Raw genomic sequence first — 23,991 nt, forward strand, 5'->3', positions numbered from 1 at the left:
GTAAAAGAATTTCATTCGGTAAACCACATCTACAATACTATAATTAAACTATGACGATTTTCATTCAATTCGGACTGAACATCAAAAATAGAATTTCAAGAATAAATCATAAAGCAATAGTAAAACGATCAACAACAACCTCCTACCTGTGTCAATGAGGTTTATTTATTTGCATTAACTCTATTTTTAGTGCTTTTGATTATCTTATAAGGTAAGAATCCTTTAAAAAGCTTCTTTTCCTATAAATATAAAATATATTTAATTTTCTTCAATAAATAACGTCTGGAAAAGGTATCCGTATGACAGAAGATTGCCTCAGAAGACGATACGTACAGGCATAATATATATTTTTTGTAGAACAAGCAATTTTCTTCATAACTGATCCCTTTTAGGTACGAAGTTCTATTTTTCGAAAAATGAGATTTTTTTTTGCTGCTTCCTTTATTGACGTCAATAGAATGTATTGAATTACAGATAGTCCAAAAATTTAATAATTTTCATCCAAAATGTTCATTGCAAAAATTCCAACCCCATTTATTCTATTTCACAGTAAAGCTTTTCCTATCTCTTAGGTAATATTATGCCATTTACAGGAATGTTGAATTAGGAAAATTTTGAAATTTAAGCACGTCTCATTGAATGTAATGCTATTTAAAATAAAATATCATATAATGGTCATTAAATTCTTTAACCTTAGCCCAGTGGTGAACAACCTGTGTGCCGCGGCACTTTAGTATCCCGTCATCGCATTTTGGAAATTCCATTAACCATACGCCATGTACAGTTTCGGTTGAAGCTTACAACCATGGTGTACCGCATCACACAGGTCACCCATCACTGCCTCAAACCTCATACAAAACATTTTTACGGTAAAACAATTTTAATGACACACAATAATAACCGTTGACGTTGTTTGTTACGTCATGTAATGTGCGTAAAAAAAAAATCTTTTGTGGCCTCCTAATCGCTCAACATCATCAACATAACCTTTTCTGTTTTTTTGTGTTTGTTTGGAAAAAAATATGAACAATTTATGAATAAAAAGTATGATTTTATGTCAGAGGTTATTCATAAATGACATTTATAATGAATTGTGGTATTATGGAAGTTTAGGAGGGAGTCACATCCCACTTTTGATTCCGATTGGTCCATATTGGAATGATGTCATTGCGGTGACGATACGCCAGTATCAAGTGCGTATTCAGAAGAAGAAGGTTGAAGCCAAAGGACAGTCAACTTTAGAGTCAGTTTAAGACGCTAACTGAGAGATGCCATGGATCACAGATGATCTGTACGGCCAACGAAGTAAGAATGTTAGGAGGGTCAAACCCTACCTTCCCTTTTGCGAACAAATTCTTCATTTTACTTGGGTTTTTTGAAAAAATTTATGGCTACAAAGCTGGGTAGGATACTTAGAACAGCCACTTGTTAAACTTGATTGTTTGATCTCCATAAGATTCTAAGTAGAGCTTGAAGTAAACTTAAAGTTTATATGGAGTCGAGTCGACCAAGTGTCAACATCAGTCGACTTTTCCATACAGAGTCGACTTTGAGCTCGAATTCTATCTATACAGCTGTCTCATCGCCGTGTTGACAACATTTGAGGATGTGCCGACCGGGTATAATTCTCGATAATTATATCTTCCATGTCCATAAGCTTCTACCCCTACCTTCGCTAAGTTTTCGTCACTATCTTTGAACAATCACTTACGACAATCAAATGTGACCATATACCATCCATATACAAGAGTCATTACACTCCACTCAACATAATTTAAGCTTTTTTATGATGATTTCATGATATTTTTATAGTTTTTCTTTTTCGGAGGCTTTCAACATTTTCAATTAACTTTATTATCTGTTTTATTAGTTTATTACAGGATATTTAAAGAGCGGACATTACAGCATACCATGCCACACTATCTTTATCGCGCACATTTATTCTGTCTTCATTTCTTGTTTTCTCGATTTTTTTTATTTTTTTTTTATTTTTATACCCATATACTAACCTAAATGTGTTATTTGAGTCTACGGTCATGTAGAGCACAAAAAAAAGGAAAAAAAATGTTCAGCTATAAAATGATCATTTAATTGCTTTCAGCTCGAGTGAATGAGAGCCCATATCAGTTAGAAAACAAATGATGACATAAAATATATAAATTTTTATACAGAAATTTACAAATCGATATCCGAAAATAAATCTCATGCCATGGCCCCCTCTTAATATTGATTTGATTTTTACATTATGGGAAATAAAATAAATAAATTTTCAATTAATGTGCTGTGGGGATTTTCATCTTTACAGTATTAAAAATATTGAATAAGCCTCAAAAAAGAAACGTGCCTTTGTATTCATAGCCATAAATTGGCCTTGAAAAATCCATTAAATATTATTGGATTCTCTGACTTTACTAAGGTTTCGCCAAATAAATTGAAAAATTCTCAAGCTTTAATAGACTTTATGCTGAAATTTAAAAATTGAGGAAATTTAAAAAGGTGACATAAAGTAAACATGCATCTCCTGGTGTGATTTAATAGCTGATTAACCAAAGATTAAATTAAATTTTCCTTAAGCTTTAATGCTTTTTTCTAAAAGAAATCCAGCATTTCTTCCAAAACTGAAATGTATTTCATGATTGAAGAGGAAAGGTATACTAAGACCTTTATACAATCAATGAATCATATTAATGAACAGTAGTGCTTTTGAATCAATGTTTCCAAACTTTTGCAGACTTTGTGGACGGCAAAAGATCAAGAGGAAAACCGAAAACATCCTGGATTGATTGTGTTGATAAGGACGCTAGAGTTCTCAATGTCCCAAATTGGCAGAATTTATCGAAAGAGCAGACGTTCTTTAAAAGCGGCAATGGGCCCTCGTGCGCCCCAGCCAAGGAAATGAGTAAGTAAGTTTCCAAACTTTCCCTACCCCCTCTTACTTGCTTAATTCCACCCTTAGTTTCTGTCTGAAGCTGGCTCTATCGCTAACAATCGCTTGCAAATTACCGATGCCAAATTCATTATCATAACTTTCGATCCCACCCTCTCAAAAATAAAGAACCTTAACACTAAACTCACATTCCGTCAAATTCTCTAATAATTACTTACTTCGCTGGCCGTAAAGATCAACTATGATCCATGGCCTCCCTCAGATGTCGACTAAAGCTGGTTCCATCGCCGGCTTCTGCCTGCCATTTGCCAATACCAAGTTCAATACTTTTTCTATCGACAGCTTCCTTGCAGGAGTTCTTCGGTCTACCACTAGCTCTCTTACAAATTTTCTAATAACAATGTTTTAAGGGCCAGGCTTCTAAGCTATGAGTTAATGATCTATTGTTTCGCATCCTTCAGACATACAGTTTATAATGGGATTCGAGATTTGTAACCAGATTCAACAAAGGACCGATACGGATGTCACTTCACCTCTAAATTCCATTGTTCCGCGATACATACAGGTTAACCCATCACTGGTCTAAGCCATCAAACATCCTCTTATCTTTCAACACTTTAATTCTCCTGCAAATAATGCTAATGTAACTTACGTGCATAAGAGAGACAATAATCAATCAAACTTCCAAATACCATTAAGATCTTCAGCATAAAACTGAAAAAAGTAAAAATATGAAAAAGATATGCAGATAAAAGGAGAATATGCATTGAAAAGAGAGAAATCAATAGTGAGACAAGCAAATGAAAAGATTGTTGATATGGAATGTCAATAAAAAAAATATATTTTTTAATTTTTCAATTTTCTCAAACATTGATAAAAAAAAAATGGAAATGAAATTTTTATTGGAAAAATTAAACGCTTTTTCATTTCAATGATTTTTATTTATTCCCACTTCTTTATTCCCCCATCACAGATATCATTTTAATTTGCTGATTGCTGATTGGAATTCAATTTCATGTTGCCCAGTTTGTCTATCAAATTTTAATTCAGAAATGGTTAAATGGGGATATACACCCGAGTGACACAAATGAAGAAGGTCGCTACAGAGCTTTTAAGGCTCCACAATACCTTTTTTATGGAAGCAGCCTCAGTTTGGCAGCCATATGGACGCCATTTACCCTCCACAATGAAACTGTGTCACTCGGGACAGTAACGTATATTCATGCTTCATGCCGCAAATTATTTGCTTACTTGATGAAAATACGAGCGAGAAAAAAAATTGAAAAAGCGTTCAGCAATTGGGGAAGCCAAAAATGAAGTCAATTATCACATTAACAAATTAATTTTGCTATCTATCTGGGTTAATTACTGTCTCTTTTCATCCGTTGTACTTCTTTTTCCTCCCCTCTCGCCTTCAGTGTTTTACTGATGTAATTTTTCCCATCTATAGAGACTTCGAAATTTAATTAATAATTGAAACTCAATTCCTTTTCGCACCAACCACCTATTTTTTTCTGCTAACAACCATCATCATCGTAATTTCTCGCTCTTCTCATCAATTTTTTTAGCGAATATTCCCAAAGGGAAAAGATGATGTTGTCTGTACTCTGTCCGTCTGTCTGTCTGTCTGTCTGTCCGTCGGTCTGTCTATCCGTCCGTCTGTCTGTCCGTCCGTTCGTTTATCTATCTGTCTGTCCGTCAGTCTGTCCGTTCGTCTGTCCGTAGGTAAATAATGTGAGAGGTACAGTAGTTCCCTGCAATTCCCTTACGTTTTACGTACGTTTTTTGATTCCTTGCTGGAAAAATGCGCCTCCGTCGGTCACGAGTGGCCACGTCTATACTAGTTCTTTTCTTTTCTTCATCATCATATTTAAATTTTCATGAGTAAAGTATAAAAATTGGAAGGAAGAATGATGAACAAGAAAATCAATTTTTCTCTTCCCATTTTTTTGATGAAATAAATTCTGCTTGACTAAGTTTTAAATTCATTTTTATAAAGGAGGTGATTAATTAATTTTCAAATGATTTGATTTTATAATATGAAAAAAAAACTTTTCATGCCAAAAACATGAATTTTCGAGTTGGATACTTTCTTGGTTTAGTGTTGATTTTGTTGATGAGGAATATTCAAAATGTCTATTGAGTCCTGGGTGAGTCAAGTTTCTCAAACAGCACAACGAGTGCTAGGGCAAAGCTCCGTCACCGTATTAATCGAAAGATGAGGAATTTAACATCAAATAGAAACTGTCTAATATGGCAGCTAAACGGAAATGACTACAATTTGGTGTTAATAACCCGAGTGACACAAATGAAAGGTAAAAGAGACTTAGCGGAGTAGTGTGTCGCTCAAGAATAAAGAATACAAGTCTAAAGAATTGGGTTTTGACATCCCTAATCCCTACCACGTTTGGTAGGCGTGGCCACGTCTTTATAAACTAATGAAATTAAATTAATTGAACTTTTAATTTTGTTAATTTTCAAATCTCATTAAATATTCATGATTTTTGAAGCTCTTCTAATTTCTTTAAATTGTTATAAAATTAAAATAGACTAAAATTTAAAAGAACTCAATAAAAATTAAATATGAATTTACAATGAACGACCAAAGACGTTCGTTCAATTTAGACATTTCAAACAATGTAGATATTTTGACTCAAATCAACTTTCTCGGCTCTGCTGTGAATGAATTTAAATTTTAAGAGAAATATTTCCATTAAAATTCATTTTAAAAAGTCAATAAATAATGCTAAAGTCTGAAAATGAAGACTTTATTTAACAGTCAACATCATAATGTATTAATGCTGCATCAGAGTCGTACCCAGAAATTTGTGATACAATGGGCTCAAATCAGATCTTTCAAAAGTTCTTCTGGATTTCAAAGAATTAAGGATATTAAAATATATTGAAATTTCACAGAATAAATTCTGTATCGGAAGCCTCCCCCGACCACTAAGCTATGCCTCCCATTGCTGCATCATTTCATTTTAATTCCACTCCAAAATTTCCAATACACAGCATTCAGTTCCTCGAAAAATATTCATTTCATACTTTATAATGTAAGCGAAATGTTTTGCAGGATAAAGCTTTCAGCTTACAATTTAAAAGCTTTTCTTTTCCTCATGGGAAATTTTCAAAATGTCTGTAAAGATTATATTTCTATTTTCATTAAAAAAAATCTCATTATTTTTACTTTTTCTCTCTTATTCCTGTTTATTCTACTTCTTTATTTATTCCCTATAAAAAAAGAAGTTGCAATTCGAGAATTTCCATCTTTTTTATTCCATTTAATTGCACAAAAATATTTTCGTTGTTAATGCTAAACTGTATAAAATCTAAAAAGCGAATGAGAGATTGTGCGGTAGAAGAATCTTGTTGGAAATGACGGATGAAGGAGATGAAGGAACAGCGCAATATAAAAGAGTGAAAGCTTTTTTTTTGTGGAAGCAATTAAGCTAATTCTACAGTTCAAGTACTGAAAAATAACTGCGAATCCCTTTTTCAGAATGAATGAAAAATTTTAATTGGTTTTGTTTTAATGCACAGCTATTTCATTTTTTTTTTTAATGCCACATTTTATACTGCAATACTTCAAAATATTTTCCCAAGAGGCAATTAAAAAATAATTTTTTGCAATAAAATGAGAGGAAAAAGCGTTACAATTTATTCTGAATAACTTTGTGTATTTTAATTTATTTCAGAACATTTCATTTCGACAATAGGTGGGGTTTATTATGAAATAAGATTGTTAATAAATGTTGCAAAATATTTTCATCCTCATTGGCTGAATTTATACTTAATTGTTTCTCACTTTTTATTAGTACACGTTTAAATGATAAATGTTTTAAAACTCAAAAATGACATTTATAAAAAATGGAAATTTCAAAATCTTAATTATAATGCAGTGGTGGGCAACCTATGAGGTATACAGTGGCGTAGTCAGAAATTTTCTCTAGAGTGTCCGACCATTATTTTGAAACCTTGAATATTATTCCATTCATAGTAATAAATCACATAAAATTACTAATCCAAGAATTTAAATTTTAATCTAACGCCCTAAATGCCACCTCTCCCCTCAGCTAAATCTCTGATGGTGCGGGACAACTATGTAGAGTGTAGCGTCTCAGATATACCTTGGACACAGGTGTGTCTCTAAATTTTTCAAAATTTCAAAAACAGTAAATTTTTTAGAAGTTCACAATATCAAGTTGATTGCAATTTTTTGAAATTTTTGTGCTGGTGAAGTTATACTTAATCAATATAATGTCGGTGTACCCTTGAGGTCGAAGTTTACTCAGATTTTGTATAGAAATGTCGACTTGACTCGAAATAAAGCTCGGATCAGCTTCGCGGTGTAGTGTGCTCTATAATGATTTTGATTGAAATGATGTACCACGTAAAATTGTCTAGGACTAAAATGTGTCGTGGCATAAGAAATACATACCTGTTTAAAACACGTAAAAAATGATATTCTAAATGATTTACTTTAGAATTTTACCTTCTTACGTTTAGTTTATTTTACAAAAATGGAAGTTATTCCTTATTTCAATCAATATTAAACAGTATTTGGTAAATAAAGTCTTCCTACCCGAATAGCGCAGTTCGGTTAATCGATCCGAAATCCAGCATCAGTCCAACGTGACTTTAATTCAAATCCGACACAAAGGAAGAGTCATGTCGACTTGGGATCGAATTTTTGATGGATTAACCGATTTGTGCTATTTTAGCTAACTTTTAAGTCAAAAGGAAATATAATTGGACGAAATGTTTTATTATTAAATGTCATTGAACACTAAAATCTCGGACAGGCCCAACAAGGAGCATACTCAATAATAATGATTTAGCATGCTAATGAGTACCTTTATTTTGGTGATTGTGCTCATAGTCTGATAAGAAAAAAACTTTTCATAGTTGAAAGGCTGTTCCTTTTTATCGTACATCAAGTTCAGCTACTTATTCTTCAGGTGTAAGGTGTCAAGTAAAGGTCTATTACATGTAAAGCATTCAAAACTCAACTCAACCTAAAAGAGATTTTAAATTAAGGATATAACAATTATCAACACCTTCTTTTTCCTTTACATGTCGAAACGTGCTACAATTTTAATACTTTTTCTTTGAAGTAAAGAGTCGCATTAAAATGGAAGTAATCATCACAAGAAAAAGCAAGAAAATATATTCATACCGTAAGTGACGAGAGAGAGTGAGATGGAGTTAGAAAAAAGTTGTTTGGTGTTTTTATGATGGCAATTTATGTTACAAGCATCAGTTATCATTGTGACACATAAAACTAGAGAAAAAAAAGCCATGCGTTAGTTGACAAATTGTTTTGGTTGTGCTAAAGAATCCACTTGAGAGACGGAGACAGAGACAGAGTAAATAATGCAAAATGGAGCGTGCATCAAAGCCACATCACGATTTTGAAAAACTGTAAAGTTGAAGCATGAAGAGATATATATTTTTATGGCTTTTCAGTCAAAAGCTCTTCAATCCCTTTTTTTTAGTTCTTCTGCGTCTGTGACATTTTGAAGAATATTGCAACAGCTTAATTTATTAAAATCTCAAAAGTTTTGGGTTTTGTTGTGAATTTTCAGCCATCAAATTAAAAAGTTTTTCCTTTTTTTTGGGTTTTAAGTCTCGAAAAAATTCAACATGTTCATCCTCAACAAAAGCTTCCTTTTTTAAATATCATCATGTCAATCTTGATTCCTGCTTTAATAAAAAAAAAATCAAAATGATCCCGAAGAATGTTGAGGCTTTCAACGTCTCTTCAATCTTCCAGTTGGGTATTAAGTTTTGTGGATGAGAAGTCATGTCAGTAGAAAGTTTTTGTTATTCACCAGACACAGAAGAAAGAAGAACTGACATAAAATATATATATAATCTGAAGACGGAAAGCTTATAATGATGATTTTTAGCACATTTCTTCGAATTGCGATGGAGAGATTGTTTACAGTTTGAGTATCTGGTTGTACATTTGGGTAAATCCATGAGTAAAGGGAACTGAAAATTTCGATGTGCAATATTTCTCAACTTGTTATTTTTAATTTCTTTTTAAAAAATATCAATAATTGCTAACATCTACAACTCGAACTTTTAACAAGCCATCAAGTAGTGCCGGTGGAATGAAATGCAATTGTATTTAATGCAATTATGTCCATACAAACTTAATTAAGTTAAAAAAACTCGAAATATTTATCTTACGTTTTTACGTACGTAAAAACCAAAGTTTTAACCGATTGACGCAGTTTTTTGCAAATATTGACTTAATTAAGAGTTTAAAGAACTTTAAATAGACATAAATGAATGAAGTTTGGGTATGTTTATGAGTTAAAATGATTTCATCGTAGCAAAATTGAGTAATTATCGAAATATTATAATTTTTATAAAATAATTTTACGAAAGTTTAACCGATTGACGGAAGTTTTTTGATAATATCTTCCTTAATAAGCATAAAAGCTATACTGTTTAGTTCAGAGAAGCTGTAGACCAAGTTTTTATACAACTATATGTAAGGAATTGGACCGTATTTAAAGAAATATTGAAAATTTAAACTTTTTTGTGACATTTTCTCACTCATGGATTTACTCATTTGTTTCCTTCTGTTTTCTTTTGTACGTGTTTGACAACTACGTCTCATATTTAATCCTTTTCGACCTGAACCAAGGTTTTCTGAGTGAGAGGAGCAGGGTGGTTTGAATTCGTTTTTTTATAGATAGGACAAATTTGGAGGGGTTTTTGGGGTTTTCTCATGAATCATCCTCCTTGCAGCTTTGTTTCCTAAAACTAACATATGAGTTCGTCCCTGACTAGAACTTGTTAAAAAGGCTTAATGTAAACAATTTTAAAATTTATAGTGACAAAATTTAACAAAGCTTTAATAAAGCTTTACGTTTAATACTCTAGTGACCTTTCTTTGGGGTCAATTTTAAAGAATTACAGTTGAATGCAGGGTAAAATGCAAGTTAAAACGGTCTGTGCGGTTGTTGAGGATATACCAAAACAGCACTATTTAGACATTTCGGACTTAGGACATAGGACATAGACATTTTGAAGAGAATTTGGGATGGTACAACTGATCATCGATCAAAGTGCCGATTTGGCTGTAAGCATTTCATACATTAAATTCTATTCTATTGGATGAAAGTATGCTCTTTTGAAGAAAGAGGGAAGGAAGGGAATCTTGAATTTTTTAGCACTTCCCTAACAAATTTTCTCCAAAAAGGAGACGCATGAGGCTTGATTTCTAAAGCCCCTTTCTGAATAGGAACCTGATTAGATGGATTTGAGGGAAAAGAAAATGAATTTTACAATGAAATATTTGTATGGAGCACGACAATTTGGAGAATGTGTAGAATCATAGAAAATTGAAGAATTTTGTTTATAAAATGGCATTTAGAAGTGATTATTTGTGCTCATGACCTCCTCCTTGATACACCCCTGTAAGTTGAAATAAACAAAAACTGCGCTTTTGTCACCCACATTCAACCACTTCCGATACTAAAATCTTCTACTTTCTTCTTCATATTACGAACAATCAAGCACAACATTTGTCATTCCCCTAAGGCTCTCAGAGCCTAATTTTTTTTTCCTCTCCCCCACAACTTCTGCTTCCAATTTTATTTTATTTCATTTTATTATTTTATTTCGTTTCATTCTGTCGCTTCGATATATTGTTTTGCTGGTTTTTTGTTCCTTCCTTCCATTCATTTTTTGACACGATAAATTGAATTTGAAATTTAGAGATAGCACCGACCAAATGTTGAAGTTTGGCGCAGAAAATGAGAGAAAAGAAGTAAAAAAAAAATTATCATCAAATCAATTTATTTTTTTGTTCTATTCCAGCACTTTTGCCTGACTATAAATACATTGTTGTACAGCAGCAAATAGTTGATTGTGCAAAAACTTGCCAGAAAAAATGTTCTACGCCATTTGATTTGCTTAAATGTATCAAGATCTTACTCATTCTGGTACGAAAAAAAAGAAAAACATTCCTAAAATGATTCCAATTTTCATATTGAAGATGAAAAAAGCGACCTTTGGTTTGAGGCATCTTCGTGTAACTTTTTTTTTGTAGCTTTATGCTATATATAGATATAAAAGACTTACAAATTTCATCTTAATGGAAATTTATTCATTTACGCCAAGTTTTCCATCGGGATAACGAGAAGTTGAAAGTTTTTTTTAGCTCTTCTAGATTGCCTGTGGGATACAGCTTGATGGAGTTGGAATGAGAAGTTTTTAAGTTGGTAAATATGTGGCTGAAGATCAAAATTATGCTGTCTACATGTTTTGGCGAAATTAAATGAGTTTTCTAAGCCTCTGCCTAAATCTTCAACCTCAACTCCCGACCACCCTCTTCCTCTCCTGTCTAAATATGCTCTGACTAAGAGATGACACTTAAAGCAGGGTCTATTACTGACTACTGTCTGCCAATTTATACTGATTAGCCTGAGCTGAGAAACTCAACGGATTTACAAACGAAATTCGAACAAAATCTTAAGCTATATAGATCATTATGATCCAGAACTACGCTAGAATAATTCGCGGCTAATAAATGTTTAACGAGTGAGACTGTACCTAACCTCTGCACACTCAGTAGAACTACAGTTTAGAGGAGGATGAGGATCCAATTTCTTAACCTGGGATACAATCTACCCGGGATACACTACCCTACCGTACTAGTGGGTAGGGCTATCCTAGGTTGAGCTACTCCACTCTACCTTACGGCTGAAGTAGGAGTTGAGTTGGTGGGATCCTTTCGAACACATGATCGCAGGGTCGATGTTGCAATAATTAGGTACCGAACTAATAAACTTCTGTTGTATAAACAGTACGCTGAGGCCCTTAATGTATCACCAAATTGTTTATGCAATGAACTGCATGTCGTTTGCGGTTTGTGGCTTACCACCAAAGTGTGCCGTGGCACAAAGGAGTTTAGATAATCTTGTACCAAACCATTACGTCACCGAGCCACTTCGACTTACTACTCAACGGGTAACCTACCAATAAATAGTTGTCTATAAATCTCTCAGTAGGCACAAACAAATTTGTTAGGAATTTAAAGAAAAAAATCTGTAGCAATTTTTCACATTAGTCATTTTTCTCATACAAAATTATTGGCACTAAGTAGTGCTTTATTTCATTTTACAAGTGTACAACAAACACAATAGAAATGAACAAATTATAAGAATGCGAAGCATGGTAAGAGAGAAGCAAGAGCAGCAAAAAAATGCTCGAAATTTTAATGAGTGAAATAAATTTCGATGTAATTAATGTTGTGCCGTTTAGAATGCAGAGAGACAGAGATGAAAAATAAAGAGTTCATTTCCTAAATAACGTAATGAGTCTTCAAGCTGCTGAGGGGAAAAGTAGAGAATAGCTCCACTCCAACACAAAGCAAGCGAGAGCAAGATAATAGTTGGTAATCACTTTCACAAGACTCCCTTCCATCTTTTTTTTCTAATTTTCCATTCATCTAGTAAAGACGAGAAGCACTGCGAGATGGAGATGGAGAGAAATAATAATTTACTTCATGGTGAGGAACTCGAAAGGGCGAAAAAAAAAGAAAGAAGAATTTAATTCTTTCACATTAAAAAGAATTACATTACACGAAAGCTTGCTAGCTCGTTTCCACATTCATCTCCCTAGTGCATAATTTTTAATTATTTTTAAATGACATTTCTCTCCCTGATGGGCTATTTAAAGGAATTCTAAATTATTTCTCTTCTATCTCTATGGATATAGCTATGGTCAGTTGCTCGTACTTTTTTTTTGTGCTGCTTTGATAGATTGTAGAAGAATGAAGGTTCAGGTGTTGCTGATTTAGGAGTCACGTTTGTCGAATTTGTTGATTCTAACCTGAGCAACACTATGCGGTGAAGCTCATTTTGGTTTTTAAAAATGGGTCAAAATGAGTCATCATAGTGCCGCCAGGAAGGTAGCTGGTATTGGAAATTGGTTAATAGAGCTCAGGAGGAATTTCAGTTGACTCCAGTGGGAGGTCATGGATCACAATTGAGATTATCAGTGTATATTAGCGGTTTGGTCATACCTCCTGAGTATCACAATGTAGTCGCTAGGATACATCTAAGCTGCCATGTTGTTGGTAAGACAATGTGGTGTCCCGTCAGTACTACAGAATGTTCACCGTCAGTACTGGTTTTGGTTTTTGGAAGGTGTTTGAGGGTCAAATAATAAGTCAATTGCAAGAGATACCCAAAATGTTATAAGATATTGTAGATAATGAAGTTTTCTAATTCTACTTCTTGGAAGGAAGCTGTCGAGTCTTACGCTTGGTAATGGAAATTGGCATGTGGAAACCAGCGATTGAACCAGCTTCCAGCGATTTCTATCGAAGATCTTGGATCACAATCGATATGTACGACCAGCCAATTATGATGTTAGTAAGTAATGAAATTGTCACTTCTTCTCAAGTTTGGCTATAGAAGCTCAGTGCGGGTCGTACAATGGTCTATATTAGTACCAGAGTGTGGCTTTCTCAAAAGCGACAGTTAAATTTTCTCCAAAAAAATTTTTTCCTTAAAATTCAAATTTTTTTTGACCGTTACTTTTACTTTTCTTCGTAACGTAAATTTTTATTTCAAAATAAGTTTAGTTCGAATTGTTCGAATTTTTCGACAATCTAATGTTGAAAAACTCGAATTTGAGACGACCACACTCTGATTAGTACTGTAATCTACCCAAATCAGACAAGCAAAGTAGTCAGGCCATGAGTAGAAAATTGCAATTTAGCAAAGGAATGAAGAAAGATTCCCTATAACTAGATATGGTGCTAATATATTCCAATCAAAAGCTATTGCGCTTTAAGCATCATCAACATCACACTATTTCCTCACTTCCGCTCCGTACAAGATTCTCGTAAAATCTTGTAATATGACCACATAAATTCTTTGTGTACTCACTTTTTCATGATTTTACTATGATTATTCATTTATCTTCGTTAAAGCTCCATACTTCTTCTTAAGTTCACCTGTGTCAACGGTGATATTTTTGTCTGTGAAGAAAGAGGATATAAATTTTATATCTGTTGCAGTGGTTTTCCCCAAATTGTTGAAATGTGGAGTATCTTCTATGAAGATGTACTTTATAAAAGGTTTTAGAATGTCAAGAAGGGATGTTTATTAAAATATTTGATGTAGGATAAGATCTAGTTTGAAATTTATATCCCTTAAAAAAATGTCAGAATTTTCTAAGGGAGTCAGTCATCCTTAAGACATTCCCAACTGTCCACTTCCAAGTTATCTCAATGAACTTTAAGCTGTGCTACTCAAACTTTAAATATTCACTCAAGTTAATGAAGTTTAGTTCAGTAAGGCGAATAATCCTCAAAAAGCGATTCATATTATCACCCAAATGGTAGTGCTGTTAAGTAAACCATCCAACAAGTTCTTTCTATTTTTTTAATTAACTTTTTCATTGAAATTTTCAATAAGCGAATTTGAGACAATTACTTAACTGTAAAGGAACGACTATAATAAAACTTTACGCTTTCCATCATCACTTCTCCACTCAATTTTTTGTGTGCATTTTTTCGTGTAACGAATGGAAATTGAATTTTTTTTGTTCCTCCTTCCCTCATTCTTTGCGTTCATTTCGGTAAAGTGGATAATGAATGGATCAAGTGGTGAGTGACATTTTCCTCTTATTCATTATTTCCTTATTTTACGATTAGTTGCCATTGTAAAACATGTTGTGCTTTATGGTGTTGTAAAAAGGAGGTAGGAGAGAAAGGAAATATTGAACGTAAAAGTTTTGAATATTTGTGGGGTTAAATACAAAAAGGGATAGGGTTACTGAAAAGGTATGGGAAAATATAATTTGGCGCCAAAAATTGGATAATGTAGTAAACAGGATGAAAAGAATTTTGTAAGGTAAATTGGAAATTGAGTCAAAATCAGATGTCGTGTTGCCGTCAGGGTAACTTTGCGTGTTGGTGCTGACATGGTGACATGACAGTTGTCTAGCTAGAAGCGTAACCAGAAATTTTTGATGGTAGGGGTGAGTTTGAAACATGGAAGGTGGGTTTAACCCCAAACCAACCTCCCCTCCGGAATGAGACTCTAATCTTAGAAAATACATTGTGCTGTTCAAGGAATTCATGTTTTTATTTTAACGTATCCAGTCATAGCCAAGTCCGTTCCTTTTAGATCTCTTGCATGGGAAAATTTACGACTCTCGGATCTTTCTCCTCTATTAACTATATAATTTTTGATCGGTTCCAACAATTCTTAATCGTTTTGACTATGCTTTCAAGATACCGGGACCTAGAAATCCCGGAAAAGTCCCGTCCCGATCTCGGAAAATTTTCCTATAAAGCATAGCTTTTACATCTTAAACTGCTGTACCTACGAAGCTGAAGTAAAAACCTAAACTTCTGAAAGATCACTAGACTGGTTAGTTATAAGCTCTGCACTCGATAGTCCAAAAGGCCCAACATCAACGCCACATTGGGGCCAAAAGTGGAAAAGATGGCAATAATTCATCTGATATGCCTATATTATAGACACTAGTGAGTACTATATAGGAAAAATAAAATTTCTCCCCATGAGTGCACTGTGCGCGTAATACGAGGGAAAACGTTTTTGGGTAGAGGGGACTTTCAAATCGTTCTAACTTTTCACTGCCTTAGCAGAATTTTTGAAGTTTTTTTATTTAGTAGGTATTAGTAAGGCCTTTCAGAAAAATATTCATATGTTACAATCTGGGTCAATTTGGGTGTAGAAATTTCAAAAAAGTTCGAAAAAATGAATTTTTTAGTATTTTTCACTTGCTGTGGCTGCATACTGAGCTATAACTAGTGACAAGTTACTGCAAATGAAAGATCTTATTTATATCTACAATACCTACATACATCATAAAACAAAAAAATTCTGTACAGATAGTCAAAATTAGATTTGAAGTTAAAAACACGTGGTTCTTCTGCCTTCTTGGGTCAATATGACCCCCCGAACATGACCAGCGGTTTTTTGAACCTAGTTATATTTTTACCTAACACACTTATCTATCTAATAAAAACAAAAAAATATCAATTTTTCTGCCAGCGCGATATCGAAAAATTGACTTGAAGGGGGTCTAGGGGGGGTACCTCAAAATTCAAAAATTTCTAGTAATTACCAAAATTGATAAAAAATTTTGAAACTTACAGATCTTATTCAAATACTAATATACTTTATATTTATGTCATCAAAAATTGTTACGCAGTGTAATTTTGCCAAAAATATTGAAAAAACTGGTTTTTGTGTTTTTGAATCCACTAAATGACCTTTGAACTTACTATAACCAAATATTTTCTATATATTTCATTAATTTATGCAAAGTACATTAAATATCCTTTCCAATTATATATGATATGTACCATAATCTGCTTTTTATATCGAAAAAACTTGGAAAAAACTAAAAAGTTGTCAAAATTTTTCAAATCTGAAAATCCATAAGTTGCTATTTTGCTCATAATTATTGTAAATTTCAACAATATTTGACAAATTTGGTATTATTGGAAAGCTAAAAGCAGTATCTATGAGATAATAAAAAAATTATAGCTTGAGATGTACCCGGTGCACAGCTATGCTAAGTCCAAAATGTTGTATTTTGGCTAACCGTCCTAGGTGGAACGACTATCCAAATTTTATTTTTGAAAGTGATTTTCATATTTTTACTCTAAAACTGTCTAAAAACAGGAAATAATCCCATTTTACACCATCAAAAACTGTAAATGACAGAAAACAATTCAATCAAATTTTTCGAAAATTTTCGAATTTCAAAATTTTTCCGTTTGCTTATTTACAGCTTTTGGTGGTGTAAAATGGGATTATTTCCTGTTTTTAGACAGTTTTAGAGTAAAAATATGAAAATCACTTTCAAAAATAAAATTTGGATAGTCGTTCCACCTAGGACGGTTAGCCAAAATACAACATTTTGGACTTAGCATAGCTGTGCACCGGGTACATCTCAAGCTATAATTTTTTTATTATCTCATAGATACTGCTTTTAGCTTTCCAATAATACCAAATTTGTCAAATATTGTTGAAATTTACAATAATTATGAGCAAATTAGCAACTTATGGATTTTCAGATTTGAAAAATTTTGACAACTTTTTAGTTTTTTCTAAGTTTTTTCGATATAAAAGCAGATTATGGTACATATTATATATCATTGGAAAGGATATTTAATGTACTTTGTATAATTTAATGAGATATATAGAAAATATTTGGTTATAGTACGTTCAAAGGTCATTTAGTGGATTCAAAAACACAAAAACCAGTTTTTTCAATATTTTTGGCAAAATTACACTGCGTAACAATTTTTGATGACATAAATATAAAGTATATTAGTATTTGAATAAGATCTGTAAGTTTCAAAATTTTTATCAAGTTTGGTAATTACTAGAAATTTTTGAAATTTGAGGTACCCCCTAGACCCCTTCAAGTCAATTTTTCGATATCGCGCTGGCAGAAAAATTGATATTTTTTTGTTTTTATTAGATAGATAAGTGTGTTAGGTAAAAATATAACTAGGTTCAAAAAACCGCTGGTCATGTTCGGGGGGTCATATTGACCCAAGAAGGCAGAAGAACCACGTGTTTTTAACTTCAAAGCTAATTTTGACTATCTGTACAGAATTTTTTTGTTTTATGATGTATGTAGGTATTGTAGATATAAATAAGATCTTTCATTGGCAGTAACTTGTTAACAGTTATAGCTTCGTATGCAGCCACAGGAAGTGAAAAATACTAAAAAAATGCATTTTTTCGAACTTTTTTTGAAATTTCTACACCCAAATTGACCCAGATTGTAACATATGAATATTTTTCTGAAAGGCCTTACTAATACCTACTAAATAAAAAAAACTTCAAAAAATTCTGCTAAGGCAGTGAAAAGTTAGAACGATTTGAAAGTCCCCTCTACCCAAAAAACGTTTTCCCTCGTATTACGCGCACAGTGCACTCATGGGGAGAAATTTTATTTTTCCTATATAGTACTCACTAGTGTCTATAATATAGGCATATCAGATGAATTATTGCCATCTTTTCCACTTTTGGCCCCAATGTGCAACGTTAGTAAACCGCAGCTTGATAATTGAGCTATCAAAGTAATTTGGTTTCTTAAAAATAAGTTAAAATTTGATTCCTGATGAGTTCATTCATCTCTGTCGAGTCAATAAGATATACAAAACAAATATTTTCTAAATTTTCTTCTTATTTCAAAAATCCCGTCTTTTTGGCTCATTTTAAAAATAAACAGTCAACAATCAACTCAATTTATCTATTTGCTATTTATCTACTTTTAAAAAAAATCATTTTCCTATACAAAAGTCTCTAAAAATGACATCAAGTATATCATCAGTTCTAACTTGTCCAGTAATTTTACCGATGCATCTTACAGCACTACGTAGATCCTGAACTAAAATGGCAATATCTTGTTCAGTTACTGGATTGTAGTTATCCAAAAAATTATTGACATGCTCAAAGCATTCCTGAATACAAAATCGATGTCTTTGTTGACTTAAATGCGGATTCTCAGCTGTTGGATTTCCACATAATTCCTTTAAATGATCTGTGATTTCACCAACAACGTCATTAATTCGAAAAACTTTTGTACATGATATGGCAAGTGTCTTTAAATGTTCCAATTCTTGACTTTTATGCTTCGTCATCAAATCAACTTTATTCACAATAGTCATCAATCGTCGACCATGAAGAATATCGTCATGTAATCCCAATTTATGGAGATAAACTTTCCGATATTGATCCAAGTCAATTGGATTATTTCCAAAATATTCTTCCAATTTCTTTCCATCTATTACCAAAATGATCAAATCAGACAGGATCACACATTGTTTGGCACGTCGTATTCCTTCTGTTTCAACGATGTCTCTCGACTTTCTTAATCCTGCTGTGTCCATTAAAACGATTGGATATCCATTAATTTCAAAATTCGACTGTATGACGTCTCTCGTCGTACCAGCAATTTCTGTGACTATCGAAACATCTTTCTGTACTAAATGATTCATTAAACTACTTTTTCCAACATTCGTATCTCCAACAATCGCCATTCGTACACCGTCCCTCAATCTTTCACCCTTTCGTCCATCAACTAAATGCTGTTGAATTTCATTTTTTAGTTCAAATAGTTCCTTTTGTACCACAAAGAGGATATCACTCTCGATATTTTCATCTTCTGAAAAATCTATAAAAGCTTCAATATGTGCGATGTTTCTTATCAGTTTTGTCCTCCATCCTTGATACAATCTTGATAAGTGTCCTTCTGCTTGAATTAATGCTTGCTTTCTTTGCAATTCAGTCTCAGCATGAATGAGGTCCGCAACTGCTTCTGCTTCTATTAAGTCCATTTTTCCATTTAGAAATGCTCGCTTTGAGAATTCCCCTGGCTCACTTAGTCTTACTGAATGGATGTCATTTAATGCTGATAATAACGCTGACACAACTGATGTTCCACCATGAACTTGAAATTCACAGCAATCCTCACCGGTAAATGATTTTGGTCCTGGGAAATAAAGCACTAAGCCATTGTCGATTAATTGACCCTGCGAGTCCTTCAATGCTTTCAATGTCGCATGTCGAGGTTTGAACTCGTCAGTTCCCGTGATTGTTCGTAAAACATCTTTTGTCTTTTCGCCGCTTACTCTTATGACAGCGACTCCACATTTACCATTTCCTATGTTTAAAAATAGACAATGAAAATAGAAATTATTTTGTTTACTTTCTATAGAATTTTCAATGCTACAGACCTGATGATTTATTGAAAATCGTATAATTACTGTAAAACCGGCTTGTAAAGAATCGTCTCAGCATCCTAACTTACTTTAAGTCTTTAACTTTCATTCAAATTTTCTAGGTAAATAAATTTTATTTATTTTCTGATCTTGTTTACTAAAAAATTCTCGAGTTTGTGCTTATTTTGTACAAAACATCAAAACAGCACAACCCTAGAATTTATATTTTTAAAAATTCGTTAAGATTACAATGTCACATGAACCTTAATGCTAATTTTTCAACATATTTTATGCTTTTGGAAAATTACTGAAAATTCAAAGAACCGTTAAAATTTTAAATTTTGAGCCCTATTTGAAATTTGAATTTTAAAAAACCGTTAGAATTTAAAATTTGAATTTTTTAAATTGATCGAACTTATATCGAAGAGCAGCATAAAATTTAAACCATCAAATTTAGAATAATTAGAGAGTAAATTTTTTAGTCAGCATGTATACATCATTTAAAATCCCAAAATCAAAATTATTTTTAACTTAAAAAAATAAATTGGAATCGGTCTTATTAATTAAGGATATATATTTTAATGGATATACAGGTTTTTTTCCAAAAACAAAAAAAGTACTTTTATAAGGTAATTTGTTAGTAATTATTATTCAGTGCCAATCCACAAAACGAATTAAATATCTCCAAATGCTTTTGGTGCTTTCTTTGGTCCATACCAAGTTTCCTTCGCATACTTTTTCTTCTTTGGCTCATGATCCAAATCCTGCATCTCCTCATCTTGATTTTTAAATTGTACTTGACTCATTGAAGCGGAAGCTGCTTTACTGTCTATCTCAGGTGCAGGATTTGGGAAGCTAGGCATGAATTTTGAAGCATACAATCCATAAGACTCATCCATCTTCTCACCATCATTTGATGTTGATGGTAATCCAGCATATAGATTTGGTGCAGAATGCATTATTGGATGATGTAAAATGTGCTTATGCTCAGCATATTGATTTGGTGGGGATGAGAAGAAAGATCCAGTGTTTTCAATTCGCATCCTTTTATTGCTTACTGGAATAACAGTTGACTGTACAAGATTTCGGAACTTTCCGACCGATGGATCAATGTCCTAAAAATACAACATTAGTATTCATAATCATATTAATTTAATTAATCATCTTACTTCTGGATTAATGACAATTTCTTCTTCATTAAAATGAACTCGCTTCCTTTTTGCACCTTTTTTAACGGTAATTGTTTCACTGATTCCTAACGTAGAAATCTTCCTATTATTAGCTGTATTATATTCAGTCAAATTATCAACATCGTCCTGTGACTCGGGTAAATTGCCGATTTCAGATGGAAGGTCTTCAACAATATTTTGTGTTTTTATTCGTTCCCTTAATGTGTAATATCTAGTACTCGCTCCAAAATGAAAATTGGAATTAATTTGCACAACAGTCGGCTTTTGTGATTCCAATCGTATTGATCCAATGAATGTTCCATGAGTTGAATTAAGATCAACAAGATAAGTTAAATTAAGAAATTTGTGATAAACGAGAGCAGCATGAATTCTTGAACAGCTTGAATGATCAATTCTGAAATCATTCAACTCAGGATTTCGTCCAAAGAGGTAGCACTATGGATAAATTGATTAGATTCTCGGTATTAAAAATTAATTAATGTTTACATACCTTCTTTTCATCAATCATAATTTTTTGTACGAATTTATCCTCTTTATAAATATCCAAATGCAGTCCTGATGGAGGTTTACCTGCCCAACTCGGAACTTCATAGCTACTTGCCATATCTAAGACTAAAATTAAATGTTTTAAAATTTAAAGAAAACTTGCAGAAAAAAATTTGTAAATACAGGGGGTCTTCAATTTGAATTAAACTGTTTTGAACCGGAAAATTTGTAATAAAAATCAAAGTCCCCTGCATTCGAAATTCGAATTTCAAATTCAAAAATAAATTTAACGATCTTTTTCTTTTAATTTTGTTTAAAATTTTTTCAGATTCATTAAATTAAGTTTATTAATTTATTCTCTAAACACAAGAAAATGATTCCATATCAGATATATTATGTACGATATTTAAATGTTTTTTTATGTATCTCATGTGTTGAATTTTAAGTCAACGGATTCGTTTTTGTTTTTGTAAACCTAATTCCTTATGCTTAGAAGTTAATTGGTTTTCCAATATAAGCAGCAACATTTGCTTCTCGGAGAGCCTCAGAGCATGTCTATAAATACACAAAGAAAAGAAGTAATAATCAATGAGTAAACAGACAATCTAATTATCCTTGATAAAATCGTTATCAAAGTGAAATGAAAATAATGAATAACAACTTACTGGATGCGCGTGACAAACTCTAGCGATGTCCTCTGCAGATGCTCCATATTCCATAGCTAATACAGATTCATTGATAATTTCACCGACTCCCTACAAGATGTTAAAAGTAAATAAATCTCAGGATTAAATTATATCCAAGGATTAATCCAAGTCAACTTACAGGTCCGATCATATGAGTTCCCAAAATTCTATCTGTAGCCTTATCTGCAAGTACTTTCACGAAACCGTCTGTCTCGTTGTTTGTCTTTGCACGAGAGTTGGCCATGAATGGGAATTTACCAACTTTATATTCAACTCCTTCCTTCTTGAGGTCTTCTTCTGATTTTCCAACCCATGCAACTTCTGGATGAGTATAGACAACTGAAGGTACACAATTGTAATCGAGATGCACATGACCGCCTTGAATTCCTTCAACACAGATAATTCCCTCATCTTCAGCTTTGTGTGCCAACATTGGTCCGTGGATGACGTCACCAATGGCATGAATGTTAGGTACAATTGTTTGAAGCATAGCATTTACTGGAATTCTGCCACGGTCATCAGTTGCGATTCCAACATTTTCAAGTCCAAGACCTTCGGTATATGGACGACGTCCAATACATACGAGTAAACAATCACATTCAATGTCTTCCTTAGTACCATCCTTAACGGATTCTACAGATACTGTAACAGTGTCGCCATTTCTTGTAGCTCCAGTTACCTTTGTGCCAAGCTTAAATTGTAAGCCTTGTTTAGTGAGAATTTTCTGGAAGGCTTTAGAAACTTCTCCATCAATTCCGACACCACCAATTGATGTGAGGAATTCAACAGCAATAACTTCTGAGCCAAGACGTGACCAAACTGAGCCCAATTCCAATCCAATAACACCGGCACCAATAACAATCATTTTCTTAGGAACTTTATTCAATTTCAATGCACCAGTACTTGAGACAATAACTTCCTCGTCTATTGTGATTCCTGGGAATGGTGTGACTTCAGATCCAGTAGCAAGAATCATGTACTTTGTGTTGACAGTTTCGACAGATCCATCACTCATCTTAGCTTGAATTTGATTTGGTCCTAAGATAGTTCCCCATCCATTCAAGTGAGTCACTTTGTTCTTTTTAAATAACTGCGCAATGCCACCTGTTAAGGCTTTTACTGCATTTGTCTTCTGTCCCATGAGTTTTTCAAGGTCCAATTTAACATTCTCGACAATTATACCACGATTACTGAGATCTCCTGAATGGGCCATATGATAATAATGAGAGTTATTAAGAAGAGCCTTTGATGGAATGCATCCAACATTTAAGCAAGTGCCACCGAGTGTATCATTCTTTTCAATGCATACTGTCTTAAGGCCCATTTGTGCTGCTTTGATTGATGCAACGTAGCCACCTAGGAAATTGATTTTTTTTTTTATAAATTAGTAACATCCAGAATTGAAATCTTATCTATTTAATTAATTCTATTTTTAACAAACCTGGACCGCCTCCTACAACGACAACGTCAGCATCATGTGTTGTTGAGTAATTTCGGCAATACAAGACACCAGCTGATCTAATGGCATTGTAATTTGTCTAAAAATAAGCCAATAGAAAAAATCATTAATACCTAATCACTAATTTTTCATTTTCTTCCTTTCTAAACTTATGAAAAATTGCATAACACGTTGAATGAGAATAATAAGCACGATTTTCACTATATTCTTACCTTTGATAATAAAGTAACAACTTGTCTCAAATTTGCCTGCATTTTTAACAAATTTAATGCACGTATTTTGTTTATTTTATATCAAATTTATTATCAAAAAAGTTCTTGTGCCGAGTTGAACTTTATGGGGACTTGGTACTAGTTTTTTACACCGGGGACTACGCAATAATTTCGAAATAATAAAATACGTTGTTCAATGCTTACTCTTTTTTTTCGCGATCATCCGCAGTATTTGTGTCTAACAAACAATGAAAGTAAAGGAAAAGTGTGAAGTATTGATGGAAGGATGGAGTGCATTTCCGCTTTGCAGTCGTAATTAAA

At 33.0% G+C, this 23,991-nt stretch overlaps 3 protein-coding genes across 3 annotated transcripts; all 3 read right to left on the minus strand.

Annotated features, from left to right (window-relative positions):
* Window positions 1-18,108: 18,108 nt before the first annotated feature.
* On the minus strand, window positions 18,109-19,829 carry LOC139094128 (tRNA modification GTPase MnmE). Its single transcript, XM_070645059.1, has 2 exons — window positions 19,653-19,829; window positions 18,109-19,579 (listed from the first exon to the last, which is right to left on the minus strand). The coding sequence occupies exons 1-2, from the start codon at window positions 19,714-19,716 to the stop codon at window positions 18,198-18,200; spliced, it is 1,446 nt and encodes a 481-aa protein (XP_070501160.1). The 5' UTR covers window positions 19,717-19,829; the 3' UTR covers window positions 18,109-18,197.
* Window positions 19,830-20,191: 362 nt separating this feature from the next.
* Window positions 20,192-21,498, minus strand: NiPp1 (nuclear inhibitor of protein phosphatase 1). Its single transcript, XM_070645060.1, has 3 exons — window positions 21,318-21,498; window positions 20,807-21,262; window positions 20,192-20,752 (listed from the first exon to the last, which is right to left on the minus strand). The coding sequence occupies exons 1-3, from the start codon at window positions 21,429-21,431 to the stop codon at window positions 20,312-20,314; spliced, it is 1,011 nt and encodes a 336-aa protein (XP_070501161.1). The 5' UTR covers window positions 21,432-21,498; the 3' UTR covers window positions 20,192-20,311.
* A 144-nt stretch (window positions 21,499-21,642) lies between these two features.
* On the minus strand, window positions 21,643-23,830 carry LOC139094076 (dihydrolipoyl dehydrogenase, mitochondrial). Its single transcript, XM_070644989.1, has 5 exons — window positions 23,671-23,830; window positions 23,441-23,537; window positions 22,139-23,355; window positions 21,979-22,068; window positions 21,643-21,868 (listed from the first exon to the last, which is right to left on the minus strand). Exons 1-5 carry the CDS (start codon window positions 23,710-23,712, stop codon window positions 21,803-21,805), a joined length of 1,512 nt encoding a protein of 503 aa, XP_070501090.1. The 5' UTR covers window positions 23,713-23,830; the 3' UTR covers window positions 21,643-21,802.
* Window positions 23,831-23,991: the final 161 nt, after the last annotated feature.

This window comes from Chironomus tepperi, unplaced genomic scaffold (assembly GCF_022539635.2).
Source record: "Chironomus tepperi strain 1889 unplaced genomic scaffold, CSIRO-AGI_Ctep_v1 contig_349, whole genome shotgun sequence".
Classification (NCBI taxonomy): domain Eukaryota; kingdom Metazoa; phylum Arthropoda; class Insecta; order Diptera; family Chironomidae; genus Chironomus; species Chironomus tepperi.